A 15,730-nucleotide genomic window follows, 5' to 3' on the forward strand; every position below is an offset into this window, starting at 1 on the left:
TTATGTAAGATTCCCTCTCACCAGGTGTCATTCTCTTTCAGGGTTTCCGGCTTCTCTTGGCCAGCCCAGCTACTTGCCTCAGAATCCTCTATGAGAAGAAGCAGGAGGGACATGGGGATGTCACAATGTTCCAGGGTAAGTGCACCTTCATTAATGCATCATGCGAGGTCCGAGGGATGAGCCTAGAACCCCAACATCTTCCACTGCAAGATACCAATTAATGATGACCGGTGCTCTATGTATAGTCTCCTCTGCCGGACCAACTGACTGTCCATAGATGCGGATTGTTTTTAAAATATTCAACTTTTATAATGTTTATTTCTGGGTGTCGCTTCTTCTGTTAATGTAGGATTTGAAAACAAACGTTGGACCGTCACTAAAATCCTCTCCACAGATTCCGTAGTGATGGAGAATACTTATGCGCAGGTGAGGGACTGGGACATAGCTGTACAGATCAGGCCGAGAGGACTTTGTGACTCTCTGTCTGGTCTTTGCTTGAATGTAGGATGGATTCTTATTAAATTATCTCCAATGGTCTTGGTAACCAGTAGAAAAGTTAGTAAGGGTTCAGGGGCTGTGTAGAACAAAACCATCGTTGCTAGTAATTTGTTTCTTGGCAGCACTGCATTGATTGGAATCGGGATATCCTGAAGCAGGAACTTGGTTTGACGGAAGATGACATCATCGATATACCTGCATTGTTCAAACTGAGCAATGACCAAGCCTTAGCTTTCTTCCCAAACATGGTGAGTCTCTGGAGAACAGGAGAGATAGGACACCGAACGCATGAATATTCGGAGCATTCGCCTACATTCAGCTCTTTTTAACTATGCTTTCACCTTCTGTCTTCAGGTTAATATGATTGTTCTGGGAAAAGATCTCGGCATTCCCAAACCCTATGGGCCAGTCATTAATGAGACCTGCTGTCTCGAGGATTATGTTCTCTACCAACTCAAGCCATTGGAACTGAACTGCACGTTCATTGATGACATTGTGTCCTACCACAAGAAACTGGGCGAGGTGCACTGCGGCACTAACGTGCGCCGGAAGCCGTTCACTTTCAAGTGGTGGCAAATGGATGAGCCTTAGATTGCGGACAGCCTAGAATTAGTCTTCTCTGCCGATCCTCCCCTTCTGTTTAGGCTTCCGGAGCGCCCTCTGTTGTTAGGATTGTATAACAGCACCCTTTTAATCATATTCTATCTAGCCTGGGACAGTTACTTACTGTTATCTAGTGGGGAAAACTTCCACAGGTTTTAAATTATGTCAAAATGAAGACTGTCACTTATTTTTTTAAATCACAGATCTTACAGCTACTTTAGGGGAAATACAGCAGAAATCTTGGAACATTCACTTAAATTTAAGAGATGATTTTGAGATTTCTTTTCTGTTTGCCAAATCTAAGGTGGGGGGGTCACAGAATTCTCTCCTCACAATTTCATCCGCTATGTGCCACAGAAAGTCCCATTATACATGTTTTATTGGCATATGCTCTATACCCCTTCCTACACACACACACACTCACATGCCATACACACACATGCACTCTCTGTCTTTACCTATTGACTTCATATAATGAACACATTACATATATAAAGGGACACTGGTTTAGGGAAATGAGGAAATTCCTGCACAACCTCATACCTCCAATTTATACCATTGAATCTTCTGCATGTTTGATTGTTGGAGAGCGAGAGGTTCTCGGATGTTAGTTCTGTGGAATGGACTGATTGGGAATGACTGAGTAAATGTCATATTTGGAGGAAAACACAGTCATTGTCTCAGACACACCGTTTCCTTATTGCAAACTGTCAGGAGATTAATTCCACCACCCAGTCGCCTGTGTAAGTTAGCTGTGCCTAATGGGCCCTGTGTAGGAGGGAGGACCACGTTATATTGGCGTCCATGGTCTAAGCTTGGTACATGACGCGTTCCGCCTTGTCATGGATCAGGTTGGAGGTAAGGATTTGAGAGACTCTGCCGTCAGGAAGGTGTTGGGAGAGGACAGCAGTAGAAGTCTCTCCCACCACTGCCATGTGGGTGGGATGCTTTAATAAGATCATATATGTATTATCCCAACAATTTGTGTTTTTCAGTTTTCTCCACTAGTCTTTGCTTATTAAAACCTCTCGCCGTGTTTTTCTTGGGACAATGTTGCCTGTAAAAGGTTTTGAGTTTTTGTTTTTTTACACTAATAACTTCTTTTTTTTTCTTTGTACTGACATTTTGTACTTTCATTGTTCCTCTCCTTGTTTTCCGTGTTCGGTTACCTCCCTTTTCTCAGAACGAGCTCATTACCATCCTGCAGCCAGCGTGGCGGTATGACATTATTGTATAGGGCACTCTAACGGGTTCCTCTGCAAAGGATTTAAAGTCAAGACCTCTCTCTATTCAGTGTACGCTATTGTTAAGGGATAGTGCTATAGAATGATATCTTTAACCTGTTTGCCTTAATGCATTATGTATGAACCATCTTACATTTCTCCCACACCTGTCATAATTCTGAGTGTTTTGTGAACCCCGCCTGTATCATGGGACAAGCCATCATCCTATGTTACTACTAACACGTAATAAAATCTTTGGAATGAACATTTTTGCTGCTTTATTGCTGCAAAAGATGAATCTGGGAATGTTACTACGGGACATGAGTGGAAGCAGAAAAGAGACTGGGATCCCCAGGATGAGATAAACCATTGTAAAAATATGAGCCGTGTAACGGCACCAGGAGCCTTAAGCATCTGTTATTACTGTTTATCCATTTCCAATATCCTGTAAGTTACTAAAGGATGTATCAGTGGCTCTAACCCTAAGAGAGCCCCGAGATCATGATCGGAGACTCTGATTGTATTTGCACCTATACTTTGTATACTATTATGCAGTAGACGTCGGTTACTGTTCCTCTTCGGACTTGTAGTCCTTCAGCAGCCAGAAACCACCGGCTTTCGTTACCTCTGAACTAAGAAACTAAAGCGCCATCATAGAGTTTAATACGCTGTAAAAAAAATTAAATCTGTTGATAAATTATTCTGATTTATATTTTGCATTTTGCTGGTTTCGTCGATGACTAATAACAGACTCCAGAGGAGAAACTGCAAAACAATAATAATTCAATGTATTTGTTTGTTAAATGAATATGTACAGATGAAGGGAGCGTGCACAAAGGTGTAATACTATTTAATAATAATTAGGAGTGTACTGTAACATGTACTGTGCATACATTAAATTGAATATTTCCCCTAGAGGTGTAACAAGTAAAAACCTTTTTCCATCTTCTCCGGTTTGGCCCTAATACGCCACAATGGCTGAGCCGCGCCACGAGGAGCCTGATGAGTACAATTTAATGCCGCACAGTGGAGGTTACGGGCACTTTTTAATAAATTGCTGTGATAAGGAATCTTTCTTTTCAGGGGCAGACTGCAAACAACACATAATCCCCGTAGTATTACATTATATTAGGTACATTTACATCTATTTTGCTATTTTACACTTACTAGTTTATTTGTTTCATTGATATATTGGTAATTATGTAGTGTTAGGCTCTATAGTGGCTGTATATATATTGTGTACAGTTATAAACCTGTTCACATATATAATTTAATCAGTTTGGTTACAAGGGTCCCTTTTTTGGCAAATTCCAATATTGAAAGGTACATTATGTGCTGAGGATCCCCACCTTGTCCTGTAATTGTCCTGAGTGGCTGAGAGTAAATACATTGGGGTGCTATGTAAAGTATTTGCCCCCTGATGATTATTGCCACACAGCCAATGTGCAGCAAGTGATTCCTTTGTGGTGCACTCTTTTATAATAAATTAATTTATATAATTTATGTAATTGATATCAGGAAATATACATAATTATAATATAATTATATTTAATCGGTTCGCTTATTAAAGAGAGTCATATTTTCACACTCAGAGTCAAAATAATCCCCAATCTCTTTAAAGAGGGAACCGATTAAAAGTAATATTGTAATCTACTATATAAAATCGAAAATTTGTCCTTCTGTCATTCTGTCCTTCTGTCTTTCTATACAAATCCACAGTTTACAAGCCAAGATCTCTCATGGTTCTACACCTAAAACACCAAAGAAGAATAAAAGCATTGTCCTGTTTGGTTTATTGTTAGATGCAGATTTGGACACCATTCTTCTTGGGCCATCGGCAAGGTCAATAAATATTAAAATGTTATTTTTGTTTAATTTCATAATTTGATTTTATAGCATACATTTTGCTACATACTAAGGAATTATGGAATTTTATTCTGTAGCATATAATCTAAGGACCTCATTCAGACCCGCTCGCAAGCGGGTCGATGTTTAGGTCCTACGCACGTGCAGCGGCCGCACTGCACGTGCGCAAGCCCCGGAGCGAGAGAGAAATTCTCTCGCTCCGGGGCTCGCTACCAACGGGGCGGCTGTCTATGTTGAACGGCAGCTCGCCCCATTTAGTAGGCGGGGAGGAGGGGTGGTTTCACAAACTTAGGCGTTCCCTAAGTAACGCATGCCATTTTGTGGGCGGCCGCACTGACAGCAGTGATGTTAGTGGGGAGCTTCCTGCTCGATCAACGCCGAGTACTCCAGCTAGTCTACTATATAAAAGCGAAAATTTGTCCTTCTGTCATTATGTCCTTCTGTCTTTCTATACAAATCCACAGTTTACAAGCCAAGATCGTGAAATTTTACGTACGAGCGTATTAAAACATGGCGGAGGCAACTAAAAAAATTTGAAATCGAAATTAATTGCCGTTCATTTTTAATTAGTTAAAAAACCCACAATTTTTGCATAACATTCGCCCTCTACAGGTCAGGTAGGGAATTACAAAAGGATTTAGCTTATCTACTATTTTTTCTTTTCTATCTCTACTATCTACTATATAAAAGCAAAATTTTTTCCTTCTGTCTTTCTATACAAATCCACAGTTTACAAGCCAAGATCTCTCATGGTTCTACACCTAAAACACCAAAGAAGAATAAAAGCATTGTCCTGTTTTCTTCTTGGGCCATCTGCAAGGTCAATAAATGTTAAAATGTTAGTTTTGTTTCATTTCATAATTTGATTTTATAACCTGCATTTTGCTACATACTAAGGAATTATGGAATTTTATTCTGTAGCATATAATCTAAGTCTCTGAACATCATTTACTATGGCTCTTGTGTGGAGTTTACAGTACCTTTTAAATGCTGTATGAATTTATAACCACTATTGGTATTAAGCCAGGCTTATTATGAGTCTGAATATGTAAAAATTGCTCTCTGCATCCATGAGGAGAGATCCATTTGATTTAGAATCAAGCCCATAAAGATGGCAACTATACTGGGATGCAAAAACGCAGCTCTGCAGCACAATTTTTTATTTATACTTGCTCATGCATGAGCTTACACAACTAGATGGTGTCAACAGTGGCGACCAAACTTTTTTGTCTACCTCCTTGGTTGCTGGACCACACTATGGAACGCACAGAGGCTACTTCCGGTTCATTCCTTTGTCAGCCCCTGAAGGGTAAAACCAATTGGATGAATCTTACACACCGTGGTGACCCTGAATGCCGGAAACAGCTGCACAAGGAACTGGAAGTAGTTGCTGTGCATTTCATAGTGCGATCCTGCAACCAGGAAGTACACAGTCATCCTGGTATCAGAGCAACAGAAGCTCTTGGCCGTGTTTACACTGTACATCCGATACATTTTGAAAGCTTCTATCTCCGAAGTTTGCTTTACACCGTTACAGGTCCTACTTCCTTCAAAGACCTTAGGACTGTGGATGGGGAAGTTTGTCACACTTTTCGTGAGGCCTGCCTAAGGAGAGGTTTGTTGGAGGATGTGTAAACAAACATTCTTAAAATCCTGGGCAACGCCGGGTACTCCAGCTAGTTATGTATATTTCCTGATATCAATTATATATTATTATTGTTATCCTTTATTTATATGGTGCCACAAATGTTCCACAGCGCCGTACATAGTACATAAAACAAATAAGTGAACAAGAAACAAGTAACTTACAGTACACTACAGTGCAGGACAAGGACACGACTTGTATACATTGCTGCAATAGCGATTAAAGAACTCACAATAAGCAGCCGGGAGTTGGTAGTCACGTGTTAGGTGCCCTTATTGGGAGTATAAGATATTATAAAGAGAAGTACATGAGGGAAGAGGTCCCTGCTCGTGAGAGCTTACATTCTAAAGGGGAGGGGCAGACAGACAGGCGTGACACAGAAGGGGAAGATAGGGAGGAAAGAACATGAGGTGGGTTAGGATGAAAGCTGGAAGGCCTTGATGAAGTAGTGGGTCTTGAGAGCCCAATTAATTTATTATAAAAGAGTGCCCCACAAAGGAATCACTTGCTGCACATTGGCTGAGGCCAATGGAAGGTTTTTTTCTGAGACTTAGCTGTGTGTCAATAATCATCAGGGGGGGCAAATACTTTACATAGCACCTCAATGTATTTACTCTCAGCCACTCAGGACAATTACAGGACAAGGTGGGGATCCTCAGCACATAATGTACCTTTCATTATTGGAATTTGCCAAAAAAGGGACCCTTATAACCAAACTGATTAAATTATATATGTGAACAGGTTTATAACTGTACACAATATAAATACAGCCACTATAGAGCCTAACGCTACATAATTACCAATATATCAATTAAACAAATAAACTAGTAAGTGTAAAATAGCAAAATAGATGTAAATGTACCTAATATAATGTAATACTACGGGGATTATGTGTTGTTTGCAGTCTGTCCCTGAAAAGAAAGATTCCTTATCACAGCAATTTATTAAAAAGTGCCCGTAACCTCCACTGTGCGGCATTAAATTGTACTTATCAGGCTCCTCGTGGCGCGGCTCAGCCATTGTGCCATATTGGGGCCAAACTGGAGAAGATGGAAAAAGGTTTTTACTTGTTACACCTCTAGGGGAAATATTCAATTTAATGTATGCACAGTACATGTTACAGTACACTCCTAATTATTATTAAATAGTATTACACCTTTGTGCACGCTCCCTTCATCTGTACATATTCATTTAACAAACAAATACATTGAATTATTATTGTTTTGCAGTTTCTCCTCTGGAGTCTGTTATTAGTCATCGACGAAACCAGCAAAATGCTAAATATAAATCAGAATAATTCATCAATAGATTTAATTTTCTTTTACAGCTTATTAAACTCTATGATGGCGCTTTAGTTTCTTAGTTCAGAGGTACTTGATTTCGATTCCAGGGAGCACCTCAAGGAGAACGTGTTGGGTATATCATAAACCGTCTTGGTGGTGCATAATACGGCATTAAAGGGAAGTCTGGATGAGGACCCAAACCAGTGGCTCCACCACCATTACCAGTAAGGCTCCTGCCTGCTGCACCAGCTGAAGATATGAGCCAAGATTGGTCATTTTGATTCCATTATGAAATTCCTCTATTATCTCGGTAGAACATCAAAAGGTACTAAAATGTTTCCTCTATTGGGGTATGAACCAGAGACTCCACAATCTTGGCCAGACGGGTGTCCCTGTGACTACTAAGCCGGCTGATGATGTGTTAAATTAGCGATAAATTTCTCAATATTATAAATATAACAGGCCCTATGCGACATCACAACCGGTACTAACAAAAAATGTGCATAGGGATTTGATGCAGGGACTTAAACACCACTTCTAGAGGACTGCCTAACACCTAAACCACTGAGCCAGATAATGCTTTTTGTAAACTAAGAGACCTTTCTCACGGTCATTAATATTACAGTCCAGCCTTTGAGGTTGTTTAAAGGAGCCCTCCTGCCGCCCTGATCCATTGCCGCCTTATTAATGTAAATGGAGCATGGACTACTAGATCACTGAGCCAGCTCATGGATTTTAGGGAGGAGCAGAAATCTTTCCCTGTGTCCTTTTTATGTTAAATTAGTCTATGTAACTTCACAAGGTGCGAAAAGGAAGCTTGGATGGAGTAACCTAGGTTGACTGACCAGATAATCCAACCCTGATAGCTACCAGGGTCGAACCCGGGAAGGACCCGGGTAATGGTGCGGTATAAACAGCGTGACCTGGGTTATCTGATCTGGGTCATGTGAAAAGCTGCTGATTGGAGTTTCAGTGAGATGTCCCCACCCACTTTTTCATGACCTCATCTTTGTCAGCCTGAAAAAGGCCATTTCTAATGACATACAAAGATTTTGCACCGGCAGACCCGGATTCAGTGTAAACCTGGTCGGCCCAGGAATAACCTGGGTCTAAGGTGCAGTGTAAACGGGGTCTGACCAGGAAATAACCTGGGTCCAAGGTGCAGTGTAAACGGGCTCTGACATGGGTTGGAACCATGTTTGAAAACACAGGTCGGGCCCAGGATTTTAGTTGAAAAAGGGTATTCGTTAGTAATGTATCATGTAGCAACATCCTGAGGCCCTAGAAGTATGTCTTCATGGATATTGCAATTATGGCCTCCAGGATCCTGACTACGGATCTAGCACAAGGTTTCAGTAAGGTCTGAGATGTTTCACAATGTTATCCATATCAACCAGTGCAGTGGGACATCATAAACCACTAAGCACTTTGAGTCCCATTGGTAGAAATTCTCTATATAAATAAGATTATTACTGAAATGTAGCCAGCGTGGGGATTTAAATGCTAGCCTCCACCTGAACCCAGTTTGAGCTTTGAATAAAGGGTGTGAGACGTTTCCTATTGGCAGAGGAGGGTTTATATAGGTCCAGCAAATGAATTTGGTGCCACTGGTGATGTCACATGATGGCAGGATTAGAGCAGAGACAGACGTATGAACACCGCTACTCGAACTGAAGACGTTAATATAAATACGTTTCAATCATTAAAAAAAATAAGAGTAAGACATTAATTTATAGAACTAGAATCTTTCACATATTTTAATTTAGTCCAAGTGATATCACCGTAATCACCCCAACGGTCCAGATCCACAAGGCTCCCATCATTTAATCAGGTAGCTGGTCATCATTATGTCAGACCAAACTCCTATGACATCAAATGTATTTACATTGTTAAATGACATTAATAAAACTTTATTATTAGAAGTCTCTGGTCAGACAAACGTAAACACAAATACAATGTACAAATGGGTCCGATGTATCATATGATAACCTATCCTATATTTGTAGCACTGATAACGGAATGGCGACCGACCTCCCTGTGGATGAGGCCTGGAAATGAAGGGAAGGAATAAAGAGTAGCGGGAGGAAGGTTTCAGTTTGATCCCGTCAGTCTCCGCGCCCGGCACGCGATGTGTAATCAGGGATTATCTTTAGCTGTGTCTGGGAGATTAATGGGATTAATATAAGGAAATGCTGCAAGGTGTGTCAGGGCTAGAGGCCTATTCCTAATAATAATATGAGGTATACAGTATGTAGGTGTGTTATTATGCAATCCGTATCCATTATCTACATGCGGCCAAATTATACTCCCTAAGGGGCCTATTAAATAATATTTGCGGGGTATTCCCTGAAACAGTCGTTTTCAGGGCATACCCACAAATATAATAATACTTTTATTTATATAGATCTTTTTCTCCAATAGGAATCACGGCGCTTAATAGATTGTAGGAACAAAGGCCCTGATTCAAAGCCGCTCGCAAAAAGCAACGCTCACTCTGAATCAGGGCGGCCGCTTTAAAAAAAAAAAAAAAATGGCCTCCTGGCCGTTCGCTAAGCTGTGGGTGCCCACCCACAGCTTTTGCGAGTGGCCAGGTGATGGTCGCGAACATCGCGACCATTGGTCTTGCGACGAGACCCTTGTAGTAGGGTCTCGTCTGCCGCAAGCCCCCGGAAGCTCACTACTGACATCACTGGTGATGTCAATAGGGCCGCCCACAAACGGCAGGCGTTCCTCCAGGAATGCCTCCGTTTGTCCAGCCACCCCACCCCGCCTACAAAACGGGGCGAGCTGTCGATTAACATCGACAGCCGCCCCGTTTGTAGCGAGCTCCGGAGCGAGTGAATTTCTCACTTGCTACGGGGCTTGCGCACGCCGCGCGTGCGCAATGCACAACCATCGACCCGCTTGCAAGGGGGTCTGAATCAGACCCAAAATACAATACTGTACATAGACACTGAAAACAATAAAGGGGATTAGTTTTCTAATTCTGATACCATGGAATTACTACAAAGGGTGTGGCAGCCATTTTGAGTCATCAGGTGTCATGACTATTCATCCTACCAAAGTAAGGATCCTGGTGAGGCAGCCATTTTAGGCGCACTACATAGGATTACACTGGGCAATACCCAAAACTGCTGACTGATAATGGGTGAGATAAAGTTAAACAGCAAGATCCTTGTAAGATCATCAGCGCCATGCATTTTTTCGTTTTACACAGAGCACCAGACGAGGCAGCCATCTTGGGTGCGCTACATTGGTCACAATGTGCAAATAAGCAATAAACATACCTCCCAACTGTCTTGTTTTTCTGGGACTGTCCCACCTGCGGGCCACCATGTTCCGCAGGGGGGGGAGGGGCTGGGGGGAGCACAAACCGCGGCTCTGCATAGCAGGGCATCTGTTCACCTGTGTACGGAGAGCGCCCCCATAGTGACGTAAACAGGGGAAGCCGTGAGGCTCCGTATAGTTTCCTGAGGCTCCACCTCTTTTCCCTGAAGCTCTGCCCCCTTTTCTGCACGTGAACTGTCCCTCTTCAGGGGACCTAAAAGTTGGGAGATATTTCATGCAAGGATAAAATGAACAGTGAATCAACAGAATACACACTGATTAAGCATCTCCATGGTTGCCCATCCTACGCTTGAAAGTACCAGGTGAGGCAACTATTTAGGGCGCACTACATAGGTTACAGAGGGCAGGATGGCCAGTCCTTAGAAGGGCACCATGCAGTGGGGGAAAGCGCAGTTGAGGTGGGAAGACAGTAGGTGGCAGTATCAGCACATGGTAAGCAAAAGTATTACTGAATTTTAGCAGAAATAGGTGATAGAGTCTGAATTTATATGTTGCAAGTGGAGCAAATGGCACAAATCAGGTACAGTCCAAAATCATAACAGGAGGTGCAAATGAAAGGAAATGGGGGAGGTGTTGACAAGATAATAGCAAACTAAATAAAGCACACTAAATGAGCCTACTGCGGCCCCATTGAAGAAGCTGCTGGTCCGATGTCTTCGTCGGCCTGTGCTGCCCGATGCGGCGGAAGGATCCTGCCGTTGTCCAGGAAGGTGAATCGGCCCTGGAGTAGGGTGTAACCCCCTGTATTTACGAAGGAGAAACTGCAGATTTTTGGAGCCGCAGCCCCCATAGGTCTTTATGGGGGGCTGCAAAGTTGTCAGATTTACCAAGAGTTTGAGCCCAATAAGTAACGCCAATTCCAGATGGTGTTATCCTATAGCAGCCTATGTGCTACATTTCAGAAAAATGAATGTTAACCTCCCCAGCAATGGCCGCAGCACAGGCGTGGTCAGTAGAACGCACATTTGCAGGAGTCCTGATAGAGAAGTGAACAGACTGCTAATGCGATCACATCACTCCGAGCACATCGCAGGGACGGGCTCCATCCAGAGCCCCTGTCCCTGCGGGAGTTATTGTTATATTCAGGTGGTATATAATCCTTATTGTTGTGTAAAGTGGCGATAAGAAATTACAATTATCGCATCTAAAACCCAATAATTAATAAATATGCCCTATATATAGGGAAGATTAACAAATGATTTACCCTGGGAAAGATTAAGTCTTCCACGATGATAAAAGTTGGGACAGAGTTGTAACTGCACATTTCTGGGATCACTCCTAGACCGCTGTGTCAGCTCCCAGGGTGAGAAAGGTGATTCTTCTCAGTAGAATAGAAACTGAAGGGACATTAGTGAAATGCAAAGTACACAGGTAAGCCATGAGTCTTTTTGAAGGTCTCTAGAGAGTCGGCCTCTCATACTGTGTGAGGATTGAGGGCCTGATTCTGACCCGCTCGCGAGCGCTGTACATTCGCAAGCGGGTCGATGGTGCCTAAGTGCGCATGCGCACGATGGAGGGAACTCCGTTGTGCGCATGCGCGAGACCCGGCGAGCGACGGGGAATCCGTCGCTCGGGGTCTCGCACCAAAGGGGGCGTGCTGTCGATGGTGAGTGACAGCATGCCCCCTTTGGTGGGCGTGGCTGCCAGACGGAGGCGTTCCCATGGGAACGCCTACCGTCTGAGTCCGTCCCCACTGACATCAGTAGTGATGTCAGTGGGAGTGATTTTGGCTCTGATAGAGCCAAAATCACTCCAGGGCTTGCGGCAGCGAGACCCTACCGCAGGGTCTCGTCGCAAGCCCGATGGTCGCGATGGTCTTGACCATCGCGACCATCATCATGGACGCTCGCTATAGCTGTGGGTGGTAACCCACAGCTATGCGAGCGTCCATGAGGCCGCTCCAAGTTGAGGTAGGAGGGCCCTGATTCAGAGCGAGCACTCTGGTCAGAGCGTCCGGCTCTAAATCAGGCCCTGAGTTCCAGAGCGTCAGAGCCGCAAAGCTAAAAGCTCGACCACCAATGAAATAAGGGAGACTCTAGGTCCTGCTAATAGTCCTTCATCTGCAGATCGTAGTCAGGGCTGCCAAGAGCCGCACCGAGGCCCGGGTGAAAGGGGCGTGGCCTAATCACGGTAGGCGTGGCCACACCTCTTTAAGGAGGAAATAAAATATTGTTGCGGCGCTGCACTTGGGAGGGGGGCACTTTGAGCCCCACAGCCCAGTGCATATCCTGATCGCTCCCCCCACAAGTAGAGGAGACTGCAGCAAGCAGTCTCCCTTTGCAGCCCAGCACACAGCAGCGTTTGATGGGCTGCTCAGCTGACAGAGAGGAGGGGGGTGGCGTCGGCCCCGGGCCCATCCAGCAAGCCTGGGCCCGGGTAATAAGTACCCGCTCCCCCTCTCTGCGCCCCTGATCGTAGTAAGCGAATGGGGCAGTAAGGCATCAGAAGCTGCTTCAGGTCCCTTGGGCGGGCCCTGGTTATGTCGGGCGGTGGAAGTCAGTAACCCATTCGTGAAATAGATTCTCCATCTTACAGGCAGCCAGTAATGGGAGTAGAGAATGGGCGTTATGTGACAGGAACAGGGCTGGCATCGTGCACCAGCTGCATGAGGTGCAATTCTTATGCTGGGTGACCTAGGTAGAGGGCATTGCAGTAGTCTAATGGTGCGTACACACGGAGTTGATTTAAATGCACGATATGAATGATAACGATATCAAACATATTGTTAATTTTTTGGTCCCTTCCAACCCACCAATGACCTGCTTTGCGCGGGAACGTATGGACAATAGCGATATCGTCCATCGCCCGTGCATGCAGGCCAGCCTGGGCGATATCGACCAGGTTACAATAGGGATCCGTGATCGTTGATGGCGGGTCGCTATAGCCGTTGGTGAGTTGGTGGTGTGTTGGATGATCGATATCAATCATCCAGCACACCAGGGAGGGTGCAGGTCGATCAGACAGCGACATCGTTATCGCTGTCTGATCGCTCCGTGTGTACGCACCATTAGCGTGATGATACATATACATGTATGACTGTAGGCAGACCTTCCGAGGGATTAGGTGCCTGATTCTGGCTGTGGTCCTCAGATGGAAGAATGAGGATTGGATCATAGCTGATACCTGATGTGTAAGGAGATTTGGGAAAAAGGGAAAGAGTTGCACAGAGTAATCAGTAACCCATTAGGCTAACGGAGTAAGGTATGCTGTAAATCCCTAATATTTCAGCCTCCTATCATGAGGACCTCTGTCTTACCAGGATTGAGCCACAGATAACTGGCATCATCCGCTCCTACAGCTCAGCTAGGCAGCCACTTAGGGTTGGTATTGGGCTGTCAGTACCTGGAGCAAAGGACAGGTACAGCTGAGTATCATCTGCATAGCAGTGGTAGACCAGGCCATGAGTATGTCACCCGGTGGTAGCAGGTATAGTGCAAATAGCCTGGGAGATAGGGTAGAACGCTGGGCAATATCACACTCCAGTGGCACTGGTGATGAGTATACTCAGGGGCTTTTCTAGAGAGGAGGGGGCCCGTGTGCAGTCTCCGTCATGGGGTCCCCTCCTCTAAGTCCGGCGGTCGGCAGCACACTGAGCGCAGCGCGGCCAGTGCCGAACTTATAGACTCTGGGCACTAGAGTGTGCCCAGAGTCTATAAGGCATGCGCAGGTCACCGGGAAAATGGGCATGGTGGCCATTTTCCCTGTACTGCACAATGCGCAAAACGATGGGAAAATGGCCGTGGCGGCCATTTTTTTCCAGCCGTTTTTACAGCACAGACACCAGCGCTGACGTGAGATTTTGGAGAGGTAAGTATAATATGGGTGCACCGCACACTCTGCACCCATTATAAATACGCCCGAGTATACTCCTGAAGACACTCTGTGATCTTCCAGCGAGAAACAATGAACTATCTCAGGATTGTGCCATCCAGTCTACAGGCATTTTCAGGTGCTCAATGAGAATCCCATGGTCCAAGGAATCAAATGCTGCAGAGAGATCTAGAGCTTTATAATTTGTAATACAACATATGTGATATATATGCTGGAGTGCACTTGTGGCACCCAACATATTGGTAGGACTATTAGACCACTAAGGTGTCGATTTTTAGAGCACAGGAGACTCATTATGAAGAACAGCATAATGCATAGTGTCCCGAGGCACTTCACGAATATACATCACTCCAACCCTAAAAACATCAAAGTTACAGGAATTGAACACATTCCACAAACAGCAAGAGGTGGCGACAGGTTTCACAAACTTTGTTTAAGAGAAAACTATTGGATACATAAAATGGGTACACTTACTCCTGAGGGGTTTAATGAAAACATTGAAATAGATTTGATGAGTGCACTCTCCAGTCATATTGACACTTGTTAATGGCTCTTTGAATGATTAGGCAGATGTATATTAGGGTTGGTGGGACTTGATTTCGGGTACCCTCTGTCTGGAGGGATTTGGATCTATATTTCCGCCACCCCGTCTATACCACGCCTTCCCTATATCATTATATAATCTATTGTGCATTGTCCGTTTTAATATATTTTTTAATATCTATTTGATGTCAAAACTTAACAATGAGTTTTCTTTTGATGCTCTGTACAACATAACATATTGCTATTTGTTACTTATTAATATATATTTATTGTCATTATGTTTTTATTTGACGACTCACATAAACCTTAAGGGTGATTGTCTTAAATTATGCATATTTGTACCAACTGGATATATATATATTTATTGGGATCTGTAGGAATTAGTCGCTACAATATCACCTCTATTAAATATAGTGGTTAAGATATATTTTGACACTATTTTATAAATTACAACTCATTATCTTGTTAAAAAAAAATTTGTAAAAATTTATATAATGTCCCTATGATCCCAATGAGGAGAGCGATGTATTATAATAGAATACTGGGTCGAATATGTCGTTACTCTATTGATCGGTCATGAATCATTATTATTTTTTATGGATTTTTATTGATGTTAGTTGATATTTTATTGGGATTTATTTATATTTATTTTCATTATTTTATTTTTCATAAGGTTTTTGTCTTTTTTCTTCAAAATAATTAATGTTCATAATATATAACAATATTATTTTTCTAATATCAACATGATTATATATTTACATATATTTTTTTCCATATTGATTGTGGATATTAATATGATTTGATTGTTTTTTGTATATACTTTTATTTTTATTATCATCATTTAAAAAGTGGCAGTATATTAATATAATTATTTTTAGTTTGTTTTAGGT

The 15,730-nt window shown here is 43.2% G+C and overlaps 1 protein-coding gene across 1 annotated transcript in view; it reads left to right on the forward strand.

The window, feature by feature from the left end:
* LOC148443085 (protein-arginine deiminase type-2-like) overlaps positions 1-2,589 on the forward strand; it is a 58,224-nt gene extending 55,635 nt beyond the window's left edge. The window contains exons 13-16 of the mRNA XM_088463248.1: positions 42-135; positions 350-426; positions 621-746; positions 853-2,589. Coding sequence (XP_088319374.1) covers positions 42-135; positions 350-426; positions 621-746; positions 853-1,089 — 534 coding nt within the window. The 3' untranslated portion in view covers positions 1,090-2,589. The remainder of the gene's footprint in view (positions 1-41; positions 136-349; positions 427-620; positions 747-852) is intronic.
* The last annotated feature ends 13,141 nt before the right edge of the window (positions 2,590-15,730 follow it).

The sequence above is a fragment of the Taudactylus pleione genome, unplaced genomic scaffold (assembly GCF_031769625.1).
Source record: "Taudactylus pleione unplaced genomic scaffold, aTauple2 ptg001334l, whole genome shotgun sequence".
NCBI classification, from domain to species: Eukaryota; Metazoa; Chordata; class Amphibia; order Anura; family Myobatrachidae; genus Taudactylus; species Taudactylus pleione.